This window comes from Pan troglodytes, chromosome 16 (assembly GCF_028858775.2).
Source record: "Pan troglodytes isolate AG18354 chromosome 16, NHGRI_mPanTro3-v2.0_pri, whole genome shotgun sequence".
NCBI classification, from domain to species: Eukaryota; Metazoa; Chordata; class Mammalia; order Primates; family Hominidae; genus Pan; species Pan troglodytes.
This window is the reverse complement of record NC_072414.2, coordinates 29,044,098-29,069,339: the sequence shown is the minus strand read 5'-3', so window position 1 is coordinate 29,069,339 and position 25,242 is coordinate 29,044,098. Positions and strand designations below refer to the sequence as shown.

The window sequence follows — 25,242 nt, the reverse complement described above, 5'->3', positions numbered from 1 at the left end:
TCTCCTTCCAAATGCTACTAAATTGCTATCTAACCTTTTTGTAGTTATTTTTTATTTAGAAAGCAAATATTTTTATTTTAAACAAAAATGTTTTGCTGTCATATTTTATTATTGATGTGTTTAAACAAACATACTCTGTCTAAAAGAGTTCATGTTTTCCCAAATTTATCATTTTCTTCATGACTGTTGATATCATTATTATTTCCTCAATTTCGAAAACCAAACATCACAGATTCACTGGGCCCCATAGTATGCTACCCAAAGCTATCTATCAGGTAAACCCCTTTACAGGATGCTATTTTTATGCACGTAACTAACCAATTTGTTACATGCTGATTTTTGACCCATGAATCAGAGGACTCCTCCCTGGCAGATAGAAAACTCTTAGGAACAAGGGTTTTAGCATTATGTTCCTTAATCCTACTACTAACTTGCTTTGTAAACCATAGTAAATTTCCTGAATCCCTAAGAACCTTAATTTCCTCATCTAGGAAACAGGGATGTCCCAATAATAATGATTGTGCCTACTTCATATTGTTATGAGAATTAAATGAGATTATTCAAATGCAATGCTCAGCATACTGGCTGGCAGTTAGACAATACTCAATATGGAGCTGCTATTTCCATAGCCCAATTTTTGCCAGAGTTGTACCTAGTTTCTCATCAATTATACTTTAAAGTAAGCAAACTTTGTCTTCTCAAAATCTATTCCGTATTTCCTCCACTGTATATCAGCATAACAGTTAAAGCATTTGTTCCCAACTCTAGGGCTAGGTCTAATCAATGATTGGCTCAGGATCCATGGTTAAGCCTTCCAAAAAGTCATTCAAATGAGGTATGAGGGAAAGTTTGCTGGGGTCTTCTCAATTTTTTTTTCACACATCTTCCCACAACAGCATCCAGAGAAAGAGAAACAGGCACTCTTCCTCTCAGTGTGGTTGTGGGAAGATAAGAGGCTCAGAGCTGCTGCAGCCATCTGGCTGCCAGCCTGAGGATAAAGCTGATACACATAAGATGGCAGAGCCAAGAAAATTGAAGGGAATGAGACATGGAGCTTGCCCCACCTCTTGCCAATGGCATAACTTTATTCCCTTATTGCTTAAGCCACTTAGAATTGGGTTTTCTGTTACTTGCAGCCAAAAACATTCTAACTGATTCAGGGAGGCAGGCTAAAGAGCAGTCCAGTGCCTGAGTTTACAGGAGCATATAAACATGTTGTAACTCCTCCTGCCTTTTCTAAGTCAGTAGCCCAGCCACATCTCCACAATGTGTCTGTCTTTCTGAAAATAGAAAAAAGATTCAGAGCACATCTTCCAAGATTACTCCAGTCTCCTAAATAACCAGCAGCTCTTTTTGCCTTTTTTTTTTTTTTTTTTTTTTTTTTGAGATGGAGTTTTGCTCTTGTTGGCCAGGCTGGAGTGCAATGGCACGATCCCAGCTCACCACAACGTCTGCCTCCCCGGTTCAAGCAATTCTCCTGCCTCAGTCTCCCAAGTAGCTGAGATTACAGGCAGGCACTACCACGCCAGGCTAATTTTTTGTATTTTTAGTAGAGATGGGGTTTCTCCATGTTGATCAGGCTGGTCTCAAACTCCTGACCTCAGGTGATCCACCCACCTCGGCCTCCTAAACTGCTGGGATTACAGGTGTGAGCCACCGCGCCCGGCCATCTCTTTTTGCTTTTGTAGAAATAGAATTCAAAGCAAGGGCACCCCTGTCTTGCTTTTGTAACCTCATTTCAGATCCGCAGGTTACAGAATTTTAGCGCTCAAAATGTACTCTGAATTTTACATTCTTCACGTCCTGGAAAATCACAACCTAAAGTAGAATGGCAACACATGCATCTAATCCAATGGCATGAATCTAAGTAAAACTTATTTTATGATTTGGTTTACGATTCTTTTGTTCCTATTTCTAGCTGACCAGTTTAATTTGATATACATAACCTAAAAATAAGCTGGTGTCTTTACGCTTCTTTTTTTTATCTATATAAGGACAGATCTAGTTTGCTTTATCTCTTAGGAACCTGAATAATAGGTTATATGATCAAAAGAAGCAATTCTCAGCTAAAAATCTAACAATGCACTTTTCATGGTCCCAGATCAGTTTGGTCTACCCGCTTCCCACCCCATCTGCCTCCAGCTATCCATGATTTAATCTTATCAGGAGCTCTCATGATTATAGTTCTAGTGTTCCTTTGAATAAGCAGTGAGAAAAGAAGCCAGGTAATTATGTATTGCTCTAAAATATATGGAACCACAGATCTGGAGACATCTTTAGATATTATCTAAAGAACCAGCCACAGATAATGCCAGAGACATGCCTAGGGTCACGCTGCTTGGAAGCAAGTCATCTGATTCCCTAGCCAGCATCACTGCTACTACACCACCATGCCTCTCAGGAAAAGTGGCTCTTAAAAGATGTATGGGTAAATAAATTACTAAATTTAACCCGTGGGGTGACCCTTTGTTGCTTAACTTATTTTCATGAGAATCTAACTTTATCATATCTCAGCTTTATGGTTATTTTTTAAAACTATGTATTTTAAGATATACAAGGTCAAGTCACTACCTATTTTGCTGAAGATTTCTTTACAGCATGTAAAAATATGTCCTTTTTGGTGTTGCTGAAAACTGGAATAAAAGTAGCAAAAATATGTGGTTTTCTTATTGGTCCTCCTAAACTGAGACTTGATCAACTGGTGTCGAGGGCCATTGTGACTGTGGTCTTGCACTTGTTACATGGAGGACATTCACAGCCCACTGAAGGAGGAGCTCCCCTATCCATCCTGCAGTCCAGCAAATATCAATACTTGAAACCAACAATGGAGACACCGTGGCTAACTATAAATCTATGGATTTTTTACAGAAGATTTTCAAAAATCTAGAACTACCAAATGCTGCTACCAGTATCGAAAATCCCATATTTCAAATGCCATAAAACACATACTTTTCATGAATCCATACTCTGTCAATCTTACTCATATATGTGAATTTCATAAATCATAGTCTCTCACACACAATAATCTCTCACACACACAGAAACACAGAGTAAAAAACGATAATAACTGGTATTTAGAAATCAACTGATTCAAAATAAAAATTCTGACTTTCCCACAGTGGATGGGTATCTCTAACTTAAAAGTTTTTGTTTAATTCACAGTTGAAATAGGATCCTTAAAGAGATTTCATTAGACTTCATTTTCAGAAATATTTCAAAATTAGCTGCAAACCAATCATAAGTGAAAAAAACATCTAGAATCCCTGGGATTATTGACCAACAGGAAAGGGACAAATGAGACTGTATCCAAGTATCCTTTCCATGACATCTTCGCTCTTCTTCTAGTATTTGTTAGGGCCACCTAAGGATTCAACTTAGGAAGTGTGGGGGGAAAAAAAAAGCACAGCAGAATCTAATTTAAACTTATTGCCTACCAGTATGCAATAAGTTTAAAAACTTCAATGACACTGTCTGGGTGTGGTGGCTCACGCCTGTAATCCCAGCACTTTGGGAAGCCGAGGTGGGTGGATCACTTGAGCTCAGGAGTCTGAGACCAAAACTAATAAAATAATCTCTAGTGATTATTTTATTAGTTTTATTCAATTAAATAAATTGAATCTGTAGTTAAGAATCTTTTTTTGTAAAAGAAGGCCAATATTATTTTAAAAGTTAACTTTACCTAATTTTTAAGAAACATAATTTCAATCACATATTAAGTTATCTAGAGAATAGAAATGGGAGGAAACTCTCCCTAACTCCAATCAAATGTTACCAATATTAGGCAAAGAAGATTTGTGTGTGTGTGTGTGTGTGTGTGTGTGTGTGTGTGTGTGTGTGTTTGAGACAGGGTCTCGCTCTGTCACCCAGGCTGGAGTGCAGTGGCGCAATCTCCGCTCACCTCAAGCTCCGTCTCCCAGGTTCACGCCATTCTCCTGCCTCAGCCTCCCGAGTAGCTGGGACTACAGGCGCCCGCCACCATGCCCAACTAATTTTTTTTTATTTTTAGTAGAGACAGGGTTTCACCGTGTTAGCCAGGATGGTCTCGATCTCTTGACCTCGTGATCCGCCCGTCTCGGCCTCCCAAAGTGCTGGGATTACAGGCGTGAGCCACCGCGCCCGGCCAGGCAAAGAAGATTTTTTAAAATTTAAAGAAAAAAGAAAAATGATTGTTCATTATCTCACATCAATAGAAATTTAAAAATCTTAAGCAAATATTATTAACCTAAACCTGGCTGTGTAGTATTATATACTTCAATGTAGCCAAAACCATAAGAATAGTTTAATATTAGAAAGATTATAAATAAAATAACAGTAACAGAGTAAAGGAGAAAAAATATTTATTACATATAGAAAAATCATTTAACAAAACTTAACACTAAATTTTTTAAATTCTTGGTGAACTAGGCATGGAGGAAAACAGCTTCCTTCATCTGATAAAGATTATCATCAATTAACTGCAGTAAATAACTTTCTTAATGGAGAAATGCTATAAACAAGAATTTCAAATTAATAATAAGATAAGGATGTCCGCTATTGAGAAATGCTTTGGTTTAACATTGTCCTGGAGATCTGGTCTCAGATAGGGCAATAAGACCACACCCCTCTCTCAAAAAAAAAAGAAAGAAAGAAAGAAAGAAAGAAAAAAAGGGGGTTGGGGGAAGGAAGAAAGAAAGAAACGAAAAGGAGGGCTGGAGGGTTGGGCACAGTGGCTCAAACCTGTAATCTCAGCACTTTGGGAGGCCAGGGCGGGTGGATCACTTGAGCTCAGGAGTTCCAGACCAGCCTGGACAACATGGTGAAACCTCAGCTCTACAAAAAATAAACAAAATTAGTTGGGCATGGTGGCATGCACCTGTAGTCCCAGTTACTCAGGAGGATGTGGTGGGAGGATTACTTGAGCCCAAGAGGTCGAGATTCAAGTAAGCAGAAATTGTGCCACTGCACTCCAGTCTCAGTGACAGAGCAATAGCCTGTCTCAAAACAAAAACAAACAAAAATAAACAAAACAAAAATAAACTAAAAAAAAAAGCAAAAAAGAAAGAAAGTAATAGGATTGGAAAGGAAGAAATAAAACTGTCATTTTCTGTAGACTATATTATTATCTAGTATCTACATTGAAGGCCCAAAGAATTTGTAGATAAATTGATATATGAGACAGGCAGGCTGAAGATACTTGGAAAGCAATGGAGTTGGTGGAGTTGGTACACTGGTTATCCATACAGTGAAAATGAAAGGGATTCTTACCTCACTTCTACACACAAAATTCAGTTCCCTGTTGTTAAAGAATTAAGTATAAAAAGAAAAGACAATCAAATTTGTTAATAAATTTTATAGAACATTTTTTAAGTTCAGAATGCAAAATATTTTTTATACAAGACACAAAAAGCATGTCATAAAAGAAAATATTGATAAATTAAATTACAGTAAAATTTAAAACTCCCGTGTATCAAAACACATGTCAAATAAAATTAAAAGCCACAAATTGGAATAAGATGTTTGCAATATGGAATTTATAAAATTAATAATTAAAAAACTCAATATAAAAATGGGAGAAATACATAATAAACAGGTATTTCACAAAAGAGGAAATATAAATAAAGAAAAAGCATATTAGATGTTCAGCCTTATTAGTGATTTAGAAAATGCACATTCAAAGCCACAGTGAGATACCTTTTTACACTCACCAGATTGGCTTGGCAAAAAGAAAAAGAAGTCAAACATTACCAAGTGTTAGGAGAAAGGGTTGTAGATCAACAAGATGTCTTCTGTACTACTAGCAAGAGTGTAAGTCAGTGCAATCGCTCTGGAAAATAATTCACATTATCTTGGAAAGTTGAGCATTTGAATACCAAAAAATTGGAAAATGTACTCTTATATTGATACTCTAAATCTAGAAAAATCTTTGTACAGGAGCATCAAGAGATACATACCAGAATGCTTATTGCAGAACTCTTTTTAGTAACAACAAAAAATGACAACAACCCAGGAGGTAATGACAAATAAATTGTATTATAATTACAGGATGGAAAATCAAGCAGACATTTAAAGGAAAAGAATGAACTATCACTATACACACAAAAAATGAATCTTGAAAATGCAACATCGAAAGAAAAAAGGAACCCAGAAAAAGTAACTTGAGTGTGATACTATTTTTACAAAAAAAAAAGCAAGATGAAACAATATATTGTTTAGGAATATGTATACATACAATACAAATATAGATGTATACAGAAAGGTTAATATATTAATAATATATACAATATCATTTTATTACACATAATTTATATTAAGTACATATAGTTCAGGAATGCACACATAGAAAAACTATTAACAAAAAATTCAGGATGGTAGTTACCCTAGGAGGAAAGCCAAAAAATGAAAAGGAAGGAACACATGAGTACAGGCAATGTTTCCCTGCTTAAATTTGGTGGCTAGTTTACAAATGTTTCTTTTATTATTAAACATTGTAACATTTAAGTAGTTATATATATGCTTTTGAATATAACACATATTTTACTAAAAATAAAAGTAAGAAAATAATAAGTGATCATTTTTTAATCAGAGTAATGTTATGACTAAAAGGATGGGAAATAACAGATGGAAATAAGAGAATATTAGAAAAAGCTCAAATCAGAAATCCTTGGTTTCAGTAGAGCAAGAAGTGAAGTCATCTGAGAACAAGAGGAATGAGAGTAGTTAGGGGCTACTGAGTGTGTCATAGAGAAAGGAAGAAAGGAGGAAAGGAAAGGAAAAGTACGGATAGAGAGAGGGACAGTGGGAGAGCAGGGGAGAAGAGAATGAGTTATTGTCAAAGAAATGAGTCCCCACAGAAAATGGATTGTTTCAGGAGGACAACTGAATTTAGAGCTTAGATGTGAACTGCACACTCTCAGGACTTCTTCCCTCAAAAATGGACTATTCAAGAGGAACCAAAAATGACTGGGGATTAATATGGAGATTGTCATGACTATGTATATAGAGAGAGAGGTTAATATATTAATAATATATACAATAACATTGTATTACATATAATTTATATTAAATATATATGGTTCAGGAATGCACACATAGCAAAACTATTAACCAAAAATTCAGAATTATGGTTACCCTAGGGGAAGAAAGCCAAAAAATGAAAAGGAAGGAATTTTTGTCATGACAGAAAGTTCAAAAATGAGAGAGGCCCTGGGATGCACACTTAAATATGTTCATATTCTCTGGTCTATTTTCAGGGATCCATTCTAAGAAATCATCCTGAATTCTGAAAAACCTTCATACCCAAAGATGCTCATTACAGAATTACATATAAAAATGAAAACTATGTATAAATAAACTTAGTACCCAGTAACAGTGGAATGAAAAAGTAAACCATTTTACTTCATTGATGACATCTATTTAAATAGAGTCATAAGGAATTTGAATACTTGAGCAAATTGTATGCAAAGTACAATTACAACTACATGTAAGAAATTATGCATTAAAAAATACACAAAATACACTAAAATTTTGGCAGCAATTGCGTTTGGATACTTTGCTCATTGGTCATTTCTTTCCTTTTATCTTTTCTGCATTGCTACATTGTCTTCTTTTTTTTTTTTTTTTGAGACGGAGTCTCGCTCTGTTGCCCAGTCTGCAGTGCAGTGGCGTGATCTCAGCTCACTGCAACCTCTGCCTCCCGGGTTCATGCCATTCTCCTGCCTTAGCCTCCCCAGAAGCTGGGACTACAGGTGCCCGCCACCACACCCAGCTAATTTTTGTATTTTTAGTAGAGACGGGGTTTCATCGTGTTAGCCAGGATGGTCTCGATCTCCTGACATTGTGATTTGCCTGCCTTGGCCTCCTAAAGTGCTGGGATTACAGGCGTGAGCCACTGTGCCCGGCCTGCTACATTGTCTTTAGTAAATATGTACTACTTTGAAAACAGGAAAGCAAATTAAAAGATACATGTATTAATTGTATTAGTTTACAGTTTAATACATTTATTAAAGTGGGTTGAAGATCAAGAAAATCAGGATATGACTAACGAATTGGCAGAAAATAATCAGGAAACCAGAAAACACAATAAGGGCCACAAGGAAGAAAGAATCATTTGTATTTAACAGAGGGTAATATAGTGGGTTTTAAAAAACTGAATCTCTACATTTGAGCTGTTGAAAGTAATTTTCAGTTCCACATTGTAGCCATAGATGTGGGTGGCTAAAACGGACATATACGTGTGCATACACACACACACGTGCACACACACACACAATGTGAGTGGGAATGGATTTGGGGATATGAGGTGGACAAGAAAACAGTGGACCAAGTGGGGATGATCAGGGTAAGTGGACAAGAGCAACCTGAATGAGAATTAGCCAAGATAATGTAATTTTGTAGTTTGAACTTCAACAAAGATTCACAAATATTTAGCAGCATTACCATGGTAAAGTAAATTATACTTAGGCATCAATTAACGTTGAGAGAGAAATAACCAATTTTGTAAAGACTGTGTAAAAACAAATAACCTGCTTAAATTGTGTTCTATTTATTAGTATGTTCAATTGTATATGAATGCATCCTAGGTTCTAAAACAAATGGCCCTACTTCATGTTTATATGTTCCGACTTAGTTTTCAAACTGTATATCTATATCTTAAATAAGCCTGGTCCAATTCACTATACAAATAAGACATAATTGGTAAAGTACATGAATGAAATCTCTGAAGATGGCATTTTTCAAGTGAGTTTCTGTATAATACCACCTTTGAAGTTTATTCTACTTTTCTTATCATACACTCTAGTCTCCAAGGGAAAATTTATTTAAATGTTTCTGTTTCCACATATACCTCAGCCAACCTCCTACAGTAAAAAGTAATGCAATATTGTATGTGCTTTTTTGGTTTTATTACTAATGTATATACTAATAAAAGCTAAATCTTAATTCATTAGTATCATTGATAATTTGGAAGAATATAGAAGGCTAAAATGTAATTGAATTGAAACACATGACTCTTGCAAAGACTTAGTTCTGACCTAAGAAAGCCTCTTCTACTCTCAATTCCCCGTACCCCACTCAATCTCTTTAAGTCTCCCATAGTAGCCTAGGTATATTTCTACTTTTGTTCATACCAAAATCTTTTTATACACCTGCCTCTGTTTTCCTCTAAAAACCCATTGAAGCTGAGAATATATTTAATTAATCTTTATATGTCAACACTCATAAAAGCACCTAGAGAATATTGCAAGCTTAATGAATATCTATTTGAACGACTGAATGGATGTAGGAATTAGTGATTGAATATTTTCTATCCAGTTATTAATGCTATTACATTACAGAACATCTCTGGCTCAGGATTCAGTGTTCTGGTTCTATATGAGTTCACAGCAGAGTATTATATTTTAAAGAATTACAAAGCTCATACTTCTACACTGCTAATCCAAAACTCAGCCTTTATTTAAAAATTAATTTCAGTGTACCCTATATAGTCTTAAAACATTATTATGCTTCCTGATAAAACTTCAGATTATATGTTCATAAATTTGTTTTTAACCTGTCAAGCATACATTGCGCCCCCTGTTACATACCCATTTTATTGTTATTGAAATCACTGGATTCTAAATTGCAATGGCATTCCTTTATTTCAGCACTAATTTAGCAGGGACAAACCCAATGATACATGGAAAATGCTTATTACCTCCTACACCTCTGCCTCTAGCTCGTCTAACCCTTTTTCCAACATCTATGAAAATAAGAGTTCCCTCCTTTCTCATCTGTTTTGCTCAACAAGATGTAGAGGGAAGAACAATGAACTTCAAGCAGGCAGTTCAGGGATTTGGTCCCAGGATTGTTACTACCTTCGGTTAATTAGACTTTGAATGCTTCTCCTAACAGTTCTGAGTTTCCATTTCCTCCTATATAAAATGAAAGGGTTGCACAAGATGATAATTGTAAAAATAAATAAAAGCCCTATTTATTAAGCTTTTACTATATGCAAAGAACTGCACTATGTGCTTTACATGCATTATCTCATTTAATTTTAATCCTCTAAACACGTTTATAAGGTGTATCAGTCAAGGTCCAGCAGGAAACAGATGGTACACATCAAATTGGGTAATTTGAGGAGAGCTTAATAAAGGAACTTTATTAAAAAGGTGTGAGCACAGTGTTAGGAAACCACGAGGGACAGTACACTGCCCCAAGGCTAGTACTGGAGAAGGACATGGTTACCTAAATCCAGAAATGGAACTCTGGGAAAAGGACTGCTTGAGCTGTGGCTGGAATGCAGCCAGCCCTCAGGGACCCTGGGAATCAGCACCCAGACCTCGCTCTGCCCACTCTAGGCAAGCCCAAGAGGAAACAAGAGCCATTCTAAAACCATCCATACCAGCCTTCAGGGGCACAAACCAGGAGGGGGAAAGTAAAGGGTGGACCTGCAGGGGCTGACAAATGTGTCCAGTAATATCAACCATTGTTATGCTGAGTTTATGCATGAGGTTAGTAGAGTTTAGAGGAGTCAGGTGACTACTAAGAGCTCACAATCAGCACAGGCCAGACCTAGTATTCAGCCCCTTCCCGTCAGACTCCAGAGCCTGAGCTCTTGATGGATTTTTAGCCCTTGGAGTCCCTTTTTGTCTTTCTAGGGTTAAAAACAGCCTCAGAAGTGATCTGATTCAACCCTCTCCCTTAGAGATGTTTGAATAAGATGTCTCTCCATTTAGGACATGAGCCTTGCAGAGACCTCAGTCGCCTTTGAAAAGCTAGTGGTCTGTGTGCTCATTCTTCCTGTTCCAATACTGTGGCTTGTATCCTGACATGTAATTTTGATTTGTAACCCTGAATGAGACACTTGTAGAGACAACGTTGTCAGGCAGTCAAAAGGAGAGAATGGCATTTTTTACTATTAAAATTTTTTCTTTCTTCTGACATTCTCTCCTCATTAAGCAAACTTAAGGAATTTTCCATTGACGAAGAGTTGTCTAGTGAATAGCTTTGCTTGGGGTCAAGGTGGAGAGTAGGAAGGGCAGTAAATTGATGACTGGATTTTCCAATTTCATGTGCTGGAGTCAGAACACAGCCCAAGTCTCTGTTAAATGTGTTCCAGTAGACTATGGAAGAAGTGAGCAGAAGGCAAAATGTTTAAATGCAGTGAAACTAAAAACTACCATTAAACATATTCTTCAATACTCCTATGAGGGTCCTTAAGATAAGAAAAGGAAAGGAAATTCTCATAGAATAGTCAGAGGTTGTTAATTACTCTTTGCGTGAGAATTAAATTTGCTGAAGAGAGACGACTGAAGTAATTATCTGAGGTCAAGGGCCCTATCCCCAATCTGTCTGCTCCTCTGTCAAATAGAGATTTTAAAAACCCACTCAGTACCCTTAGTAATGGGAAACTCTTCCTGTACAAGCACTTTTTGGCCTACAAACAGGTTGTAGTCTAAGACGGTCTGTAACTCAGTTGTTGGGAATATGAGGCAAATCTTCTGAAAGCCAGGGTGTTATAAACTGTGACTCAGGGCTGGACCAGCCTTCGACAACCCTTTAAATCTCCAATCTAACTCAGTGTGAGTTGCAAAAGTACTTCCTGGTATGAAGCAAGAGGAAAATGACAATACTGAGAACTCAGTGCTTCTGTCCCAGGTCAGGTCCTGAACCTGGCATGTTCTCACTGCCCCTCACACTCTAGCACCTTGAGGCTCAATGCAAGAATGGAACCTGAAAGTTTCAGGCAAGTGCCATGATGTGCCATCTTCATTACTAACAGGATGTAGGAAGCTTTCATGGGTGAACAGTGGCCCAGATATCCCTCACCTCGAACTCAAAGGCCCTTTTTGTTTGTTTGCTTTTTACACCAGAGTGAAGGATAAAAAGTGGAAGAGTTATATGTTTGTTTTTGATTATTTGGAAAACTTTCCGATTTTAGCAGAATGTCTGCCTACAAGTAAAGAGGATCTGTGAACGAAGAAAAGGAATGGTTTGATTACCTTTTTAAAGATTATCCCCATAGGCAAGGCAGGCCTGAGAGTGCGCTCTGGGAGAGAAAGTTCAGTTTGGGGTTCCCTTTTAACTAACTGGGCAATACAGTATTGAGAGATTGACTCTTCATAGGAAATCTTCAAAAACCTGGCTACAGAACATCTTTTTTTGAGGAAAATGATTTCCCTGCCATTGAACCCTAGCTAGGCAAGACTTTTGAGATTGCTTTAATCATCAGCGGCTTCAGTGTCTTGGTAGTGAGTGAAAACGGGATTAGGGTGGAATAAGGGGGAGAAGTTTCCAGTGACTCGTGGTGAACCAGTGTTAAGAGACACCCCCCACCCCCCCGGCAAATAGGCCCTGCATGTGTAAAAGTCAATTTCTACTTTATGAGAGATTAGAACCAGAGAGCGGCTCATATTTAAACCCTGCAAAGATAAGGAACGGTGAGTTTACCCCAAATTAGCTTTCAAAATAGCTCTGATCTAGTAATTTGCCCAGTAATTTCCCCAGACTGGGGCAGGTCTGAAGAATTTAAAAAGAGGAGGAAGTGGTATCTGATAAACCTATGGTTTAGGATAGCTGAATTTGGGGTGGAGGGGGGAGTGGAGGAAGAAGGTAAAAGAAGAGGAAGAAATGTGGGGAAGGGAGAGAGAGAGGAGGGGGGGGGGGAGAGAGAGAGAGAGAGAGAGATCGAACTCCACCAGGTTGCCTTCATTTCCCCGCAAGATTTCACCCACTATGAGCTTCGGTTGTTGCTTTGTTTATGCAAAGTTAGTCGTCCTGAGACACAGGGCAAGTGCTGAGATCCACGCTGAAGAACTCAAAAATGATTTTTAAAATGTAAATGAAACCACGCACACACACACGCACACACACACTGGGTCGGGGCAATCCCTGCCCGCAGACTTAGAAATGAAAACACGCCGAGGAGGGTGGGCGGGAGGCCGCGGCAGCAGCGGGGAGCGTTGTCGGTGACCGAAGGAGCTCTGGTGAATATCAGGTTCGGATTAGTGACAACTCAGAAGTCACGCCGGCGGTTGGGGGAGGGAAGTTTGCCAAGGTCTCAGAACTCGACGGAAGAGAGAGCGGCTTCCCTTGGCGCCGGGCGAAGCTGGGCGTACGCAGACAGACCTCTGTCCCGGCCCGAGCCAGCTCACCCCCAGCTCTCACACCCCGCCCTGAGATTGAGTTTGTCAGCGATCATAAAATGGGAATTGATTATTCCAGCCACCATTGATTAGGGAAGAATGCTTACTGCAGCAGCGGGGAAAAGGTTAAGAGGAAATTGACCTTCTTCCTAGGTGACATAAAGTCATTAGGTAAATGAGATATTCACACTGGAGTTTTAAAAGGTCACGCTCAATTTTTATTTGTAGTCTGAAGAGTCAACCTGGAGCTGGGGCTTAGGGCAGGGACCCCGCACTTCTGGACAAGCAGACCGACAGGAAGACAACTGTCTTGCTGCGCTGGGCAGGGGCAAGGTGGGAGGTGGGTTATTGTCTGGGGAGGATCGCACTGGAATTGGTGGAGTCCCGGGCCCCCGAACTCTGAGCCTCCTGCCTGACCCGTGTGTGCGCCTCTGTGCATGTGTCCCTCTGGGGCCCTGCGCTTCGCGCGGCGTCTCCTCCGTTCCGGTCACCCGTCAGCAAAGGGATGCCGGGCAGAGGCAGACGATTACAAACACTTACCCTACCATAGCCGGCCACGTATCACACAGAGTGAAAGTGTTTTGTTTTGTTTTTTAAGGAGAGGGTGAGAGATATATTTATGCACATATTTATCCCTCTAATTATAGGAATTAATCCTCTTACTTATGACTAAAAGGTAACGTGGAAGGACGTCTCTTTGATGTGGAAAAGCACCATTTGTGACTCACATTCAGACTGATTAAGGAATAATTGTTGTTAAACGCTTTACAAGAGGAGAGTGTTTAATTGAGGGGCATTCGTAATTTTACGGCTTAGTACGAAATTAAACGTAATTAAAAACTCAGAAATTCCAACTGATTTTCCAATTATTTTTATTGTCTGAGTTAATTATTACACAAGGGTATCACTTTGCCCTAAAGGCGTTTTTTTAAAAAGCAAGCATACCTTTTCCAAATATAGCAGAGAAGCGATTCAAAGCTTTCTCCAGGTACAAGCCTGGTAAAGGACCTTCCTTCTTCACTCCCCTCTCCTTCGGTCCCCCGCGCGCCCCTCCTTCGCCTCCGGTAATTAAGCGTTTCAGCCACTCTCCCCTCTCTCTGAGTTCCTGCAACACCTTGGGATGTGAGAAAGTGATGGCAGTTCTCTTCTGCAGATCATTACAGCAAAACTGGAAGTATCTGTAGAAGGCTGATGAATTTCTTGCAGTAACACTTGTCATACATGGCGGCGAGATTTTTTTTAAAACAAGCTAAGTAAACACAGCTCTCTGGGGGCGATCCCTCGATGCCTCTGCCTTGGGGTGTGTGGCAGGAGGGAGGTAACACCCAAGTACCGACTGGAAGTTGTTTATAAACTCGCACACGAAGACGTACAGATGCACCCTGGAAACTTTCTTTGGTTTGCACTTCTATTTCTTTATTTATTTACTTATTTGAGAGAAGGATGGGTATGAAAAAGCTTCTCAGTTAGATTATGAATGTTTTTTTAATGCTGGGATTGACGGCAAAAAGCCAAGCTATGTTTGTATGTGTAGCTTCTTTAAATGTCCAAATAGACTTATTTAAGTACATCAAAAAGTTTACAGAAAGTGCTTCAGTGTTATGGAAATGAAAACACATCCTCACAGCTAGTCCAGAAGTGGCCCTGTCTTCCCTATCAGACTTGGGTATCTTTCCTATCAAACCCTGAAAAAGATAAATAAAAAACATAAAATTGGGGAGAGTGTGGATTTATAAGTTTCAATTCATCTGGACGGAGAGTATGGAGCGATGGAATGTTTGTGTTTCAATAAGTCTTTAATTTCTCTGAGATTTTTAGGACAGGGACTTCAGTGGATTCTAGCTTTCTATCCGCTTTCTATCCCTTTCCCCTCCACGCCCCATAAAATAAATGATTGCCACTGATCTGATGTGCCAGGTGAAAATGGGTAGAATTAAAACTGTCAATTCTGTTTCCAACGTGTGTCTTTCGCTTGAGTTCAAAAGCTTTTAAAGTTAAAACGTGCCGATCATTTATAAGTATTATTTCTTTTTCTACCATCGAGGCTTTTAAGTAAAAAGAAAGAAAAGGTGTTTACATTTCCAAATTCATTTTCCCTGGAAGATTTCAATCTGCCAGGTAATTTGATGATGGACCCTTATGGTATGAGAACGTCTACCTGGTGGAGCCTGGTTTACCCGAGTGCGGCCAAGTACACTCAAGTCCGGTTTTTCCGTTTTTTTACTCCAATGGTATATTTGGAGCTGGGATGTGGATATTTAAATTCGAAGCTTTCCAAGTGCCTCAGTACTATTTTGAAGAAGAGGTTAGAGTAGGCAGAATTGGGGAGAAAGGAAGAAGGATCTCTTTGAAAGTTAGAGATGGTGAAAAAGACATGTAATCCGATGTGGAAAATTGAGTAAAAGAGGTAGTGCACACTTTAGCTTAGGCAAAGATTGCTGAATCCTTTGAAGAAACTGACACGGATTTTCCAGAGATGGGGTGGGTGTAGGGGGAGAATCCTAGGGTGGGCATTTTATGTAAATGAGCATATTTGAAATATAGTACAAATCCGGTATAGTAAAACTGACAGTTCTGACAGTATTGACAACATAAATATATGTTTGAACACTGCATTTTCAGACACTTAACCGATGAAGCAATAAAAAAAAATTCGACTACAATATTTCAAATAATCGACATTGATGTTTTGATACATCTTTTTATACTCCAAATCGATCTATCACTCTGGGGCTGGTCAATTTTAAGTAAAAATGTGCTGCTATTATTTGTACCTTGGCTAATGATGACCTAATAACAGTCCCCAATTAATTACACCCGAACCGTGCTTTTTTTTCCTTCTGCAATGGAGGTGGGGGGCAGTTCTTGGAAAACAGAACCCACTATTGTGCCATCCTTCCCCTCCCTTGTATTCCATGTTTGCCACGGGTGGGGGTGGGACTTCAGATTTAGGAAGGGGTCTTTGTCTGGTTGATCATAGACGTCACAGGCTGAGGTCCCCTCACCTGAAATAACCACCCTCTGGGTCTGTATTGGGAATATGGTCCTCACTTTTACTTTGCAATGTCAAAACTAAATTTTAGAAAATTCAATCATAACTCTCCTTCAGGTCCCATGTCCTTTCCTCTGTTTCAAGGACTAGATGGAAGAGATTTGCTCAAAGATTGGAAATTTCTCTCGGGCTGTGTGTGTATGTGCGTGTGTGCGTGTGAGAGAGAGAGAGAGAAGAGAGAAGAGAGCGCGCGCCCACATGAGAATTTTAATAAAGTAGGGACACAGCCAGGTCCAAATCTAAAGCACCTAGCCTGAGTAGAATCTCTCCCACAGCCCCATCCCCTCTGACCTCCCTACACGGCGTTTGATTGTTTACCGGCTACTGAAGAAAAAAAAAAAAAGCTACAAATAAGAAAGACAATGACCTGCAAATTGCAGGAAAGCAGGGAGGAGACTGTTGGGTATTGCATCCCAGGCGTGCCTCCTCCCGCACTATGACTGTTGGCTTTCTCTCTTTGCCCTGTGAGTTTTCCAGTTCTTTCCCACTCCTCTCCAGATTTGGTGGAGGTGGGGGGAGGGGGAAAAGAGATAAAGCTGATTAATTGAAGGAATAAACAATCCTGGACAGGCCTAGATACAAACTCGAGCAGTCCATTGTGAGGTACGGATCGGGCAGAGGCGGTGGAGGACCGCTCGCACCCCCACTCCGACTCCATCTCGCAGGCTAGGCGCCGCGCCGTGCTGTTCCCCCCCGCCACCCCCACCTCCCCCGTTAAGCCCCGACCCTTCCTCAATGTCGCACTGAGACTCGGCCTTCTGACCTAAAACTGAGCTGGGCTCCTAGCCCTGAATTCCAGTGTCTGATTTCTTTCCTCCAAACTTCATGAATGCAGTTTTAAGCCTCTCCAAACCACCGCCAGCTGAGACGCTGGGACTTAAGCGGCACGCTAAGCAACTTTAAGATGCTAATCAAAGGCAAAGGATGTGTGTGATCCGCGCTGGGTAAGGGGGAGGAGGGATCAGAAAAGAGAGCTCCGTCGCCAGAGCATCCCCCAGTTGCGAGAGTTACTAGCCTCTGGCCGGGGCTTTCCAAGCCGCCTGCGCTGAAGTAGGGGTAGACGAGAGGCCGCAGGAGGACAGAAAAAAAGAGAAAAACAATCGAGCGGAAGAGACGAGAGAAAAAGCAGGAGAGAGGAAGAAAGAGAGGAAAGAAGAGAGCGCGGGAAGGAGGAAGAAACAGTGAGAGCAAGCGCACGTCGTGTTTGGAGCCCCGCCAGATAGCGCTAGAGGGCTATTTATTGAAATCCTTTCTATGAGATGGTGAAGCAGCTAAAATTGGGAGAAATAAAGAAAAGGGGGCATAAAGGAAAAAAGTATAATAATTTTACTCCATTTTATTTAAAAAATAAAGTGTGGGGTGCTTAAACGTTATTAATGGGAGGAGGCGGAGAATAAATCATTATAGAAAGCTTAAATGGGAAAAGGACCAAAGGACCAAAAACCACCACCACCACCACCACCACCAACAACAACAACAACAAAAGCAAACAAAAAAGTCCCCTTCCTTCTGTTGATCCCAGCTAGGAAGAGTGAGTAAAGTTAACAGGTAAGGAAGCCAGTGGAATTATTTCTAGGCCAACTTTCAGAGCTGCTGGTTACACTGCTGGGAAGGTCAAGAATAGTTCACAAGGATGAGCCGATGTTTATGGAGAAGGGATGTTTTAAAAGTAATAGATGGCTGCAAGGGGTGGAGAGGGAGAGACAAACACGTTATTGGAAACGCCAAATAAAATATATATCAAAAATTCCAACTGTCAGCCAGCAGGTCTTGAGCAGAAGATAGCCCCTTCTGCCTTTGTCCCAGCGATGCTGGGCTCAGGGCAGTTTCTGCAGGGCTGAAATCAAACTCCTTGAATAACAATTTAGAAATACTCTGAGAAGCTTGGAGAAAATAACTAGACTACAAAAAAAAAAAAAAAAAATCACTGTGTCATTCAGAACCCAAAGAAAAGTGCTGGGGATGGAAAGAGAAGACCTAGTGACAGAAGTGGAGTCCAGAGAGAGAGAGAGAGAGATGGAGAGAGAATAACATATTTTTGATCACTTTTACTTGCTCAGTTCAGTAATGCAAGAAATAAAATTTCTTTCAAATGATACTTTACTTTTAAGTATTGACTTGGTTTTATCCTAAAATCTCTGGCATTTCACATATCTAGCTTCTCATTTTAAACCTGAATTTTCCTTTTACCTGAAGGAATTTTTGAAAATCAAAGTAATAATTCATGTCTTTTTTCAAAACCAGTAAAGAGAACTTCCCTCCCGGAATAAAAATTAACCTTACAGAGTTTTTAAAGATCTGCTTAATCCAAAATATTCCAAATCAAAACATTAAATAAAGTTACAGACAAGATTAAGGTTGGACTTATTTGCTTCTCTAGCAAGGCGTCAATTGTTCTAACTGTTGTAAGAAGACAAAAAGGATTTAAACCTGGCGATTTTAATACACAGATTAACACTTTGGACTTCGCAGTTCTGAGGAATTTGAAGTTATCTGTGCTAAGAAGCTATAACTTTCAAGAAAAAGAAAAAGAAACAGCTACACAAGCTCCTTAAGGAGTGTGGGCAAATTCACCTAGAATCTGGGTTCATAAATGCTTGGTTCAAATTAAACACTCCCCATAAAGCCAATGCCCTTCAAATTAAGGGACTATAGTGGAATTCAATTATTCCTTTTAAATCTTAAATGTTACCTATAATAGCATTCCATGTTGGCTCAAAAAAAAGAAAAGGAAAAATAGAAAAGTAGCAGTTTTCAGAACTCTTGGGGCTGCTTCAATAAGAAAGAGGTGATTAAAAACAGACTCTTAAATTTGAGAGGCCCGATTCCCCCTTCCACTGGTCCCCACCCGCGTGGTCCTCTCCTTTTCACCTCTTTTTTATGCAGTACCCCCACCCCCACTCCAGAGCTAAGTAGCTGATTTGGGATTCTGAAGAAATAGGTTTCACCATCCATATTTGTTCTGGGGCACTTGTAAAATGCGATTTGTAGAGGGTCTTTAGCCTTCTGATTGTCTTTGAATTGTTTTTACTGAAACAGATCTTTTGCAGTTAATGAGTCCCCACGCAGCTGGACAGCTCCTCTCGGACACTGAGAACTCTAACCCCAAAATGACCCCAATTTGACACCGCAAGATGAAATTTTACCGCCTGTTAAAACCATTTCCAGCCTGGGCAGAAGGAGCTGACTGTTGACGGAGGTGTGTGCCACCTCCTGCGACCCCCATTTCGTGACTGTCTCCCGGGCCTGCCCCACCTACTTTCCTTTCACCCCAAATATGGGAGAGCAGATGAGCCTGGAAGCCTGGGTGGGAGTGCCAACGCTGACAATGGGGCATTAGCAAAATGCCACCAGGATGGAAATCAGAAAGTGCGGGTACCCTACTCCTTTGAAATCGCTTCTATTGGACTGGAAAATTGGGGATGAGGGAAACCAGGAAATTCTTATATGTTAGATGAGCCTTTTTCAGCTCTATTAATAAAACACCAGCAAGTTGCTGATTAAAGGTAATAGTGTTTTGAATTCATCAGACTGACCAAGAACCAATACCTTGAATCGACTCCAACTTGATCTCCTCATGTGTAATCCACTACACTAGGACTGCTATTTTAAACTAACAGTTTCATAAGTGACATGCAACTAGATCAGTAAGATCTCTTTCGTTCAAAGAAATTCTGGGTTCTCCCCTGAGACAACTGGCAAATTTTAAAAAGACATAGATTTCCTCCAGTAGGAATGCACTTTTAACACTCTCACACTTTTTTAACTAAAAGTCGTTGAAGTTAAATATGACTTTTTGACAATATCTTAAAATGTCATATTTCTCTCTCCCTCCTACACCTAACCATATTGTTCCTGTTGTTTGCTTTAATGTATTCAATAAAATGCAAAAGAAGTTAAGAATATGAAAGAGAGAGACAGAGAAAGGCGTTAAGGTTAAAAATGCCTTCTGCATCTGATAAAAACACAAGAAAATAAAGTTTAAACTTTTCTTTTTTTGTAAAAGCCAAGATTATCACCAGATAATCAACTCATTATTAGCTTACAATTGTTTGAAAACATAGAAATCGGCCGGGAGCGATGGCTCACGCCGGTAATTCGAGCACTTTGAGAGGCCGCGGCCGGTGGATCAGGAGGTCAGGAGTTCGAGACCAGCCTGGCCAATATGGTGAAACCCCCGTCTCTATTAAAGACACAAAAAATTAGCCGGGCGTGGTGGCGCGCCCCTGTAATCCCAGCTACTCAAGAGGCTGAGGCAGGAGAATCGCTTGAACCCGGGAGGCGGAGGTTGCAGTGAGCCGAGATCGCGCCATTGCACTCCAGCCTGGGCGACAGAGCGAGACTCCGTCTCAAAAAAGAAAAAAGAAAAGAAAAGAAAAAGAAAAAGAAGATAAAGAAAGAAAAGAAAATATAGAAATCATCAGTCTATCTGAGTTGTTTTTACTCACACTGCAAGGGAAGGAATATTTTTCTAAAAATGCGACTTCAGTTTTTCTAAATGAAAGCTATAGAGATGCTAACTCACTTTACAGTACCACTATAAAAACAGAAAAAGAAACAGAAGGTAGCAATGTTGAATGTTTAAACCCTGCAAGGCAGAGGTTCCGCATGAAGTTGATCTTTACAAAAAAAGGTTTACCAAGGACACTGAGGAGTTTCTTTTAAAAAGAAACGTAACTGGCACTTATTGAACAAGACATTTAAAACAACAATAATCCTATTGGCAACGATAAACTTAAATTCTTAAATTGAATTTAAGAATAATTAGAAGAGTAAAAACTGAGTACAAACTTCTCAGCCAGCGGCGCTGCACCGGGAACTTGGACCCACCAACATCAACAGCTTTGCAAAGTCGAAAACGCTCCGCAGCGAGAGCAGACTGTTGTTTTTTCCCCTCCCCACCCCGCCGCATTCTCAAACCTCCCGGTCCCGGCTAAACTGAATTCGCGTAACTGTCGATTGAAATAAAATTCTGGAGACCAACTTTTTCTTTTCTCTTTCATCTTCTTTTCTTTTTTACTCACCTTCTCTTAAATGTCGACGAGCAACTCAGCAACAAATAAGGATACTTTTAATCTTGGAGTTCTTCTAGGAAAAAAAAGAGGACGTGGAGGAAGTACCCTCCCCCCAACCTTCAGATTTCCTACCCGTAGGCTCTAGCAGGCTTGAAGCCCGGCAAAAAAGAGTGGCTGAAAACCTGGGCTACACTCTCCGCCCTGAAGCTCCGTGAGTCCGGCCGTCCCTGCTCGGGCCATTGGGCAGAAACCGCGCGGCCCGCAGCCCCTCTCCGTGGCGTCGCGCTATCCGCGCCTCTGCCAGCCCCTTCGCACTATCTTTCTTTATATGTGAGGGCCGATTTCCCGCAGACATCATTGTTATGATGGCTCATTTAATCAAACTGTTTAATTGCTCTGGTAATCACTATCATCATCACAGGTGCTCAATCATTCATCATTTTTGGAGGGCTTTATTGACCTCCGGAGTTCATTCCTCAGCCCTATTAAAACGAGGCCAAATTTCTCCGACTCCGCTTGGAGTCTCTGCAGGCTGCAATCTTAGCCTAGTTTCTGTTGCTCGAAAGCTTACAGTGAAGCAGGGAACATGGAACGGGGGCCAAAAAAAAGAGCCCTCCCACCCGCCCTCCTCCCCGCGCTCTCTCGCGCTCTCTCTCTCTCTCTCTCTCTCACACACACACACACACACACACACACACAGAGTACTTTATTCTCTCTAATCAACCTCCCCCATCCCACCCTCCCTCCGCGGGAAAGTCGGATAGACGCGGCTCGCGGAAGACACTCTACTCTCCACTTCCCAGAATGGGTTCAAAGTTGGGGAGGGATGCGGCCGTTGGAGAACAACAGTCCGCTTTCCACTCTCTGGGCCAGGGACTGGGAGGGCGAGAGCGAGAAGTTGGGGAGAGGACGCGCTTCCAGCGCCTGTCCGCCCGGCCGCGCCACAAGGGGCCGAGGGGCACGAGGGCTGCTGGGCTGCAAGGCTTGCGCTGGGTGACCGTGGCTCCGCCCCCAACTCCGGGCTCGTAGTGATTGACGCGCGGCCGCCGGGAAACCAGCCGCGCAGAGGTGAAGCCTGGTGCAGCTTGGGCCAGGGAGGACAAGGCACCGGCCACAAATAGTTTCCACCCAAACGGTGTGGGGTAGTTCCCTTCCTTTCCTTTTCCTTTTTGGAAAAGTTCTTTCGGAGCTGGCCCCATCTCCCTGACCCCGCGAAATCGCCCCTGTGTAATTAACACAGCCATTAGCAGGCGTTACCGCGGCCCGCCGCTGCGCCTCGGGCGACCACAACAAAGCTGGGCTGTGAGCGCCGGCCACTCCTCCTCGCCCTGCAACTTCTTTCTCCCCTACTCTCTCCGTCTTTTCCTCCTGTGCTTCCCAGCTCTGAGTGAGATCCACTTTGGAGACGCACACTAGTCGCGCGCGCGCACGGGCGCGCGCGCACACACACACACACACACACACACACACACACGCCCTTGGCTACATCGGACCCAGATGACTGCCTCCTCACTTCCTCCCTCCCGATTCCGCCGCGGCCCCCAAAGACTCTCGGGGTGGCCCCTTGTCCGCACCGCTTGGAGGGAGTGTGCTCTGAGTTAAGCTGGTCTCTTCTGGTCCTGGAAAAAAATGAGTATTGACAAGGTTGCTGGATCTGCGCAGAAAAGAAAGTGCCACTTAATAAAAAATTTAGCCCGGCAGTGGTACCGTCTGCAGAGCTTGCTGCCCTTGGACGTTAGCAGGAAGCCTTCGGGGTGCTGTAATCGGCGGGCAGAGGAGAGGGAGGCCGCGGAATTAAAAGGAACAAAAGCTAGAGCGCCATGCCAAACGTCCCCGGCAAGACCCAGTTAGGCAGGAGCCGGGAGTGATGGGAAAATGAACTAGAAGTAAGTTTTTTTTTTTTTTTTTTAAATGAAAAGATCTGAGGCGGTACCGTACTTTCCCTGTGGTTTTCTGCAGTTTTCCTCTCTGCGCTCTCCCTGTCCTCTTCTCTCTCCCCCTCTCCCTCTTTCCCTGTTCGCGCGCGCGCGCGCGCAACACACACGCGCGCACGCACACACATACACACACACTCACACACACAGACACACTCTCCTTTTCCTCCCCCCCGCCGTCCCCCATCCCCGTGGAGGAGCAGGCTTGCTGATTTGCTCGGGTCCGCCCGGCTCGAGCCTCCCCTCCCCCTCCCGCCCCCCCGCCTCCCCCACCCCCCCAGCCGGGGCTGTCCGATCGCACTCGTTGCATATCAGAGGCTCGGCGCGGCGCGCTCCTCCTCGCTCCCGCTCCCCACTCCCGGGATGTGTCTCCGCCGTACGACGGGCTATGGCCACCACGACTTCCGGGTTCCGTCATTTCGTTCTCCCGCCGCCGACCCGCGCCGCCAAACTGAGGCTCTTCAATAAGCCAGGCAGCAGCCAACCTGCCAACACCTACTGACACTCACTCATCTCCCAGAGAGAGAAAGAGAGCGAGAGAGAGCGAGCGCGAGAGAGCGAGCGCGAGTGAGAGCGAGCGAGCGAGCGAGAAAGAGAGAGAGGGAGAGACAAAATACCTACCAGGAAAGGGGGGGAGGAAGTCCAATTTTTGCAAACTATTCATTTTTTTTTCTTGATTTTTCTCACTGCTTTCTTTGAACAATACTTTAAAGAGAGAGGATCGTATTATAGATACCGCGGGGGCAAAGCTAAAAAAGGGGGGAGGGGGGAGGAAAAAATTCAAGAAGCAGAAACCCCTCGCGGAGTTTTACTGGAAGAAAAAAACGGGTCTGAAAGATTCCTCCTCTTCATCATCATCAACCATCATTCATTCACTACCTTGACATTCCGGGCTTTGATTGACAGCTGGAGTGGCAAAAAGCCATGAAACACGACAGTTCGGTTACATGTGGGCTGCTGACGGGCCGCTCGTAACCTTCAGTTCGGGGGCTTGACAATTTTTTTCTTCTTTTTCTTCTTTTTCTTTTCTTTCTTTTTTTTTTTCCAACTGAGGGGAAGAGAAGAGAAAGAGGGGGAAAGGAGGACCGAAGAGGAGGAGGAGGGGAGGGGGGAGGAGGAGGAGGTGGAGGAGGAGGAGGAAGATCAGGAGGAGGAGGAAGAAGAGGAAAAAAGAGAAAAAGAAGAAATATCACAGAAAAAAAAAAACTCTTCGTTGTCTAGACTGGGCTTTTTTTCCCCCCTAAAAAATAGCATATTGGAGAATTGGGAGAAGTCTCTTTGGTTTGGAAAAAAAAAAAGGAATCTTCAGCCTAGATCACTTTCTTATCCGGACTGGGATATTAAATATACGACACATCCAGGAGTTTATTGGAGCGCAGACTGATGGCGCAAAGGGTAGGTTTAAATCTCCAACACTTACCTAGATATAAATCCTCTCCTAAGAGGGGCCTGTCCCGATGCCTCCTCTCCCTTCAACGCTTCTGCTGCTGGTCGCTGCTTGATGATGGCGGCCAGTATTTTAAAAAATAGCAAAATTATTCATCGGCTTCTTTCCCTCCCGTGCCTCTGCGTGTGTGCGAGTGTGTGTGCGTGCGTGTGTGCGTGTCTGGGCGCGCGTGTTCCAGCGCTGTGCGAGCGGGCGGGCGGCGAGTGCGTGTGAGTGGTGTGTGTGTGTGTGCGTGTGCAATCGTTACACGCTTTCGCCTCGCTCCAGCTTTTACCCCAGCAGCGCGATTCCCCCGGTTCTCCTGCTGCCGCTGCTGCGCCGCTGCCGCCGTGGCTCGCGCGGCTCGGGGCGGGCACGGGCTGCGTAGGAGCCGCCGCCGGGGCCGCCGCTGGGGCCGCGCTGCCGCAGCCGCTGCGCCGCCGCCTAGACTACTAGCCTGGGCTGCTTGTTTTGTCTCTGAAATTGACAAGGACGCAGGGAATCCGCTGCTAAATAATGTTTCTGGTAACTTTCACGTTATTCGCCCCCCCACCCTCCGCTCCCTGCCCCCGGGGAGGCACTGGCCCTAGTCTTTCCTAGTCCTCGGCGTTCTCGTGCTGATTATTAGCGTTTTTCTTCTCTTTATTTTGTTTCATTTCGCCTTTTGATTTATTGGATCCTCAGAGGAGGCGAAGGGGGGTTAGGGGTGGGA

General features: G+C 42.3%; 1 protein-coding gene across 11 annotated transcripts in view; it reads left to right on the top strand.

Moving 5' to 3' along the window:
• Window positions 1–22,636: 22,636 nt before the first annotated feature.
• The window catches only part of MEIS2 (Meis homeobox 2), a 210,548-nt gene continuing 207,942 nt past the window's right edge, over window positions 22,637–25,242 (top strand). For 4 of the 11 annotated variants that reach the window (XM_001137572.5, XM_001137088.7, XM_001137495.5 and 1 more), the window contains exon 1: window positions 24,143–24,499. In XM_001137572.5, coding sequence (XP_001137572.1) covers window positions 24,488–24,499 — 12 coding nt within the window. In that variant the 5' untranslated portion in view covers window positions 24,143–24,487. Of the gene's footprint in view, window positions 23,057–24,142; window positions 24,500–24,832; window positions 25,056–25,242 lie in introns of those variants that run through there. The other 7 variants (XM_009428769.5, XM_009428766.5, XM_063794694.1 and 4 more) reach the window with 6 other exon arrangements.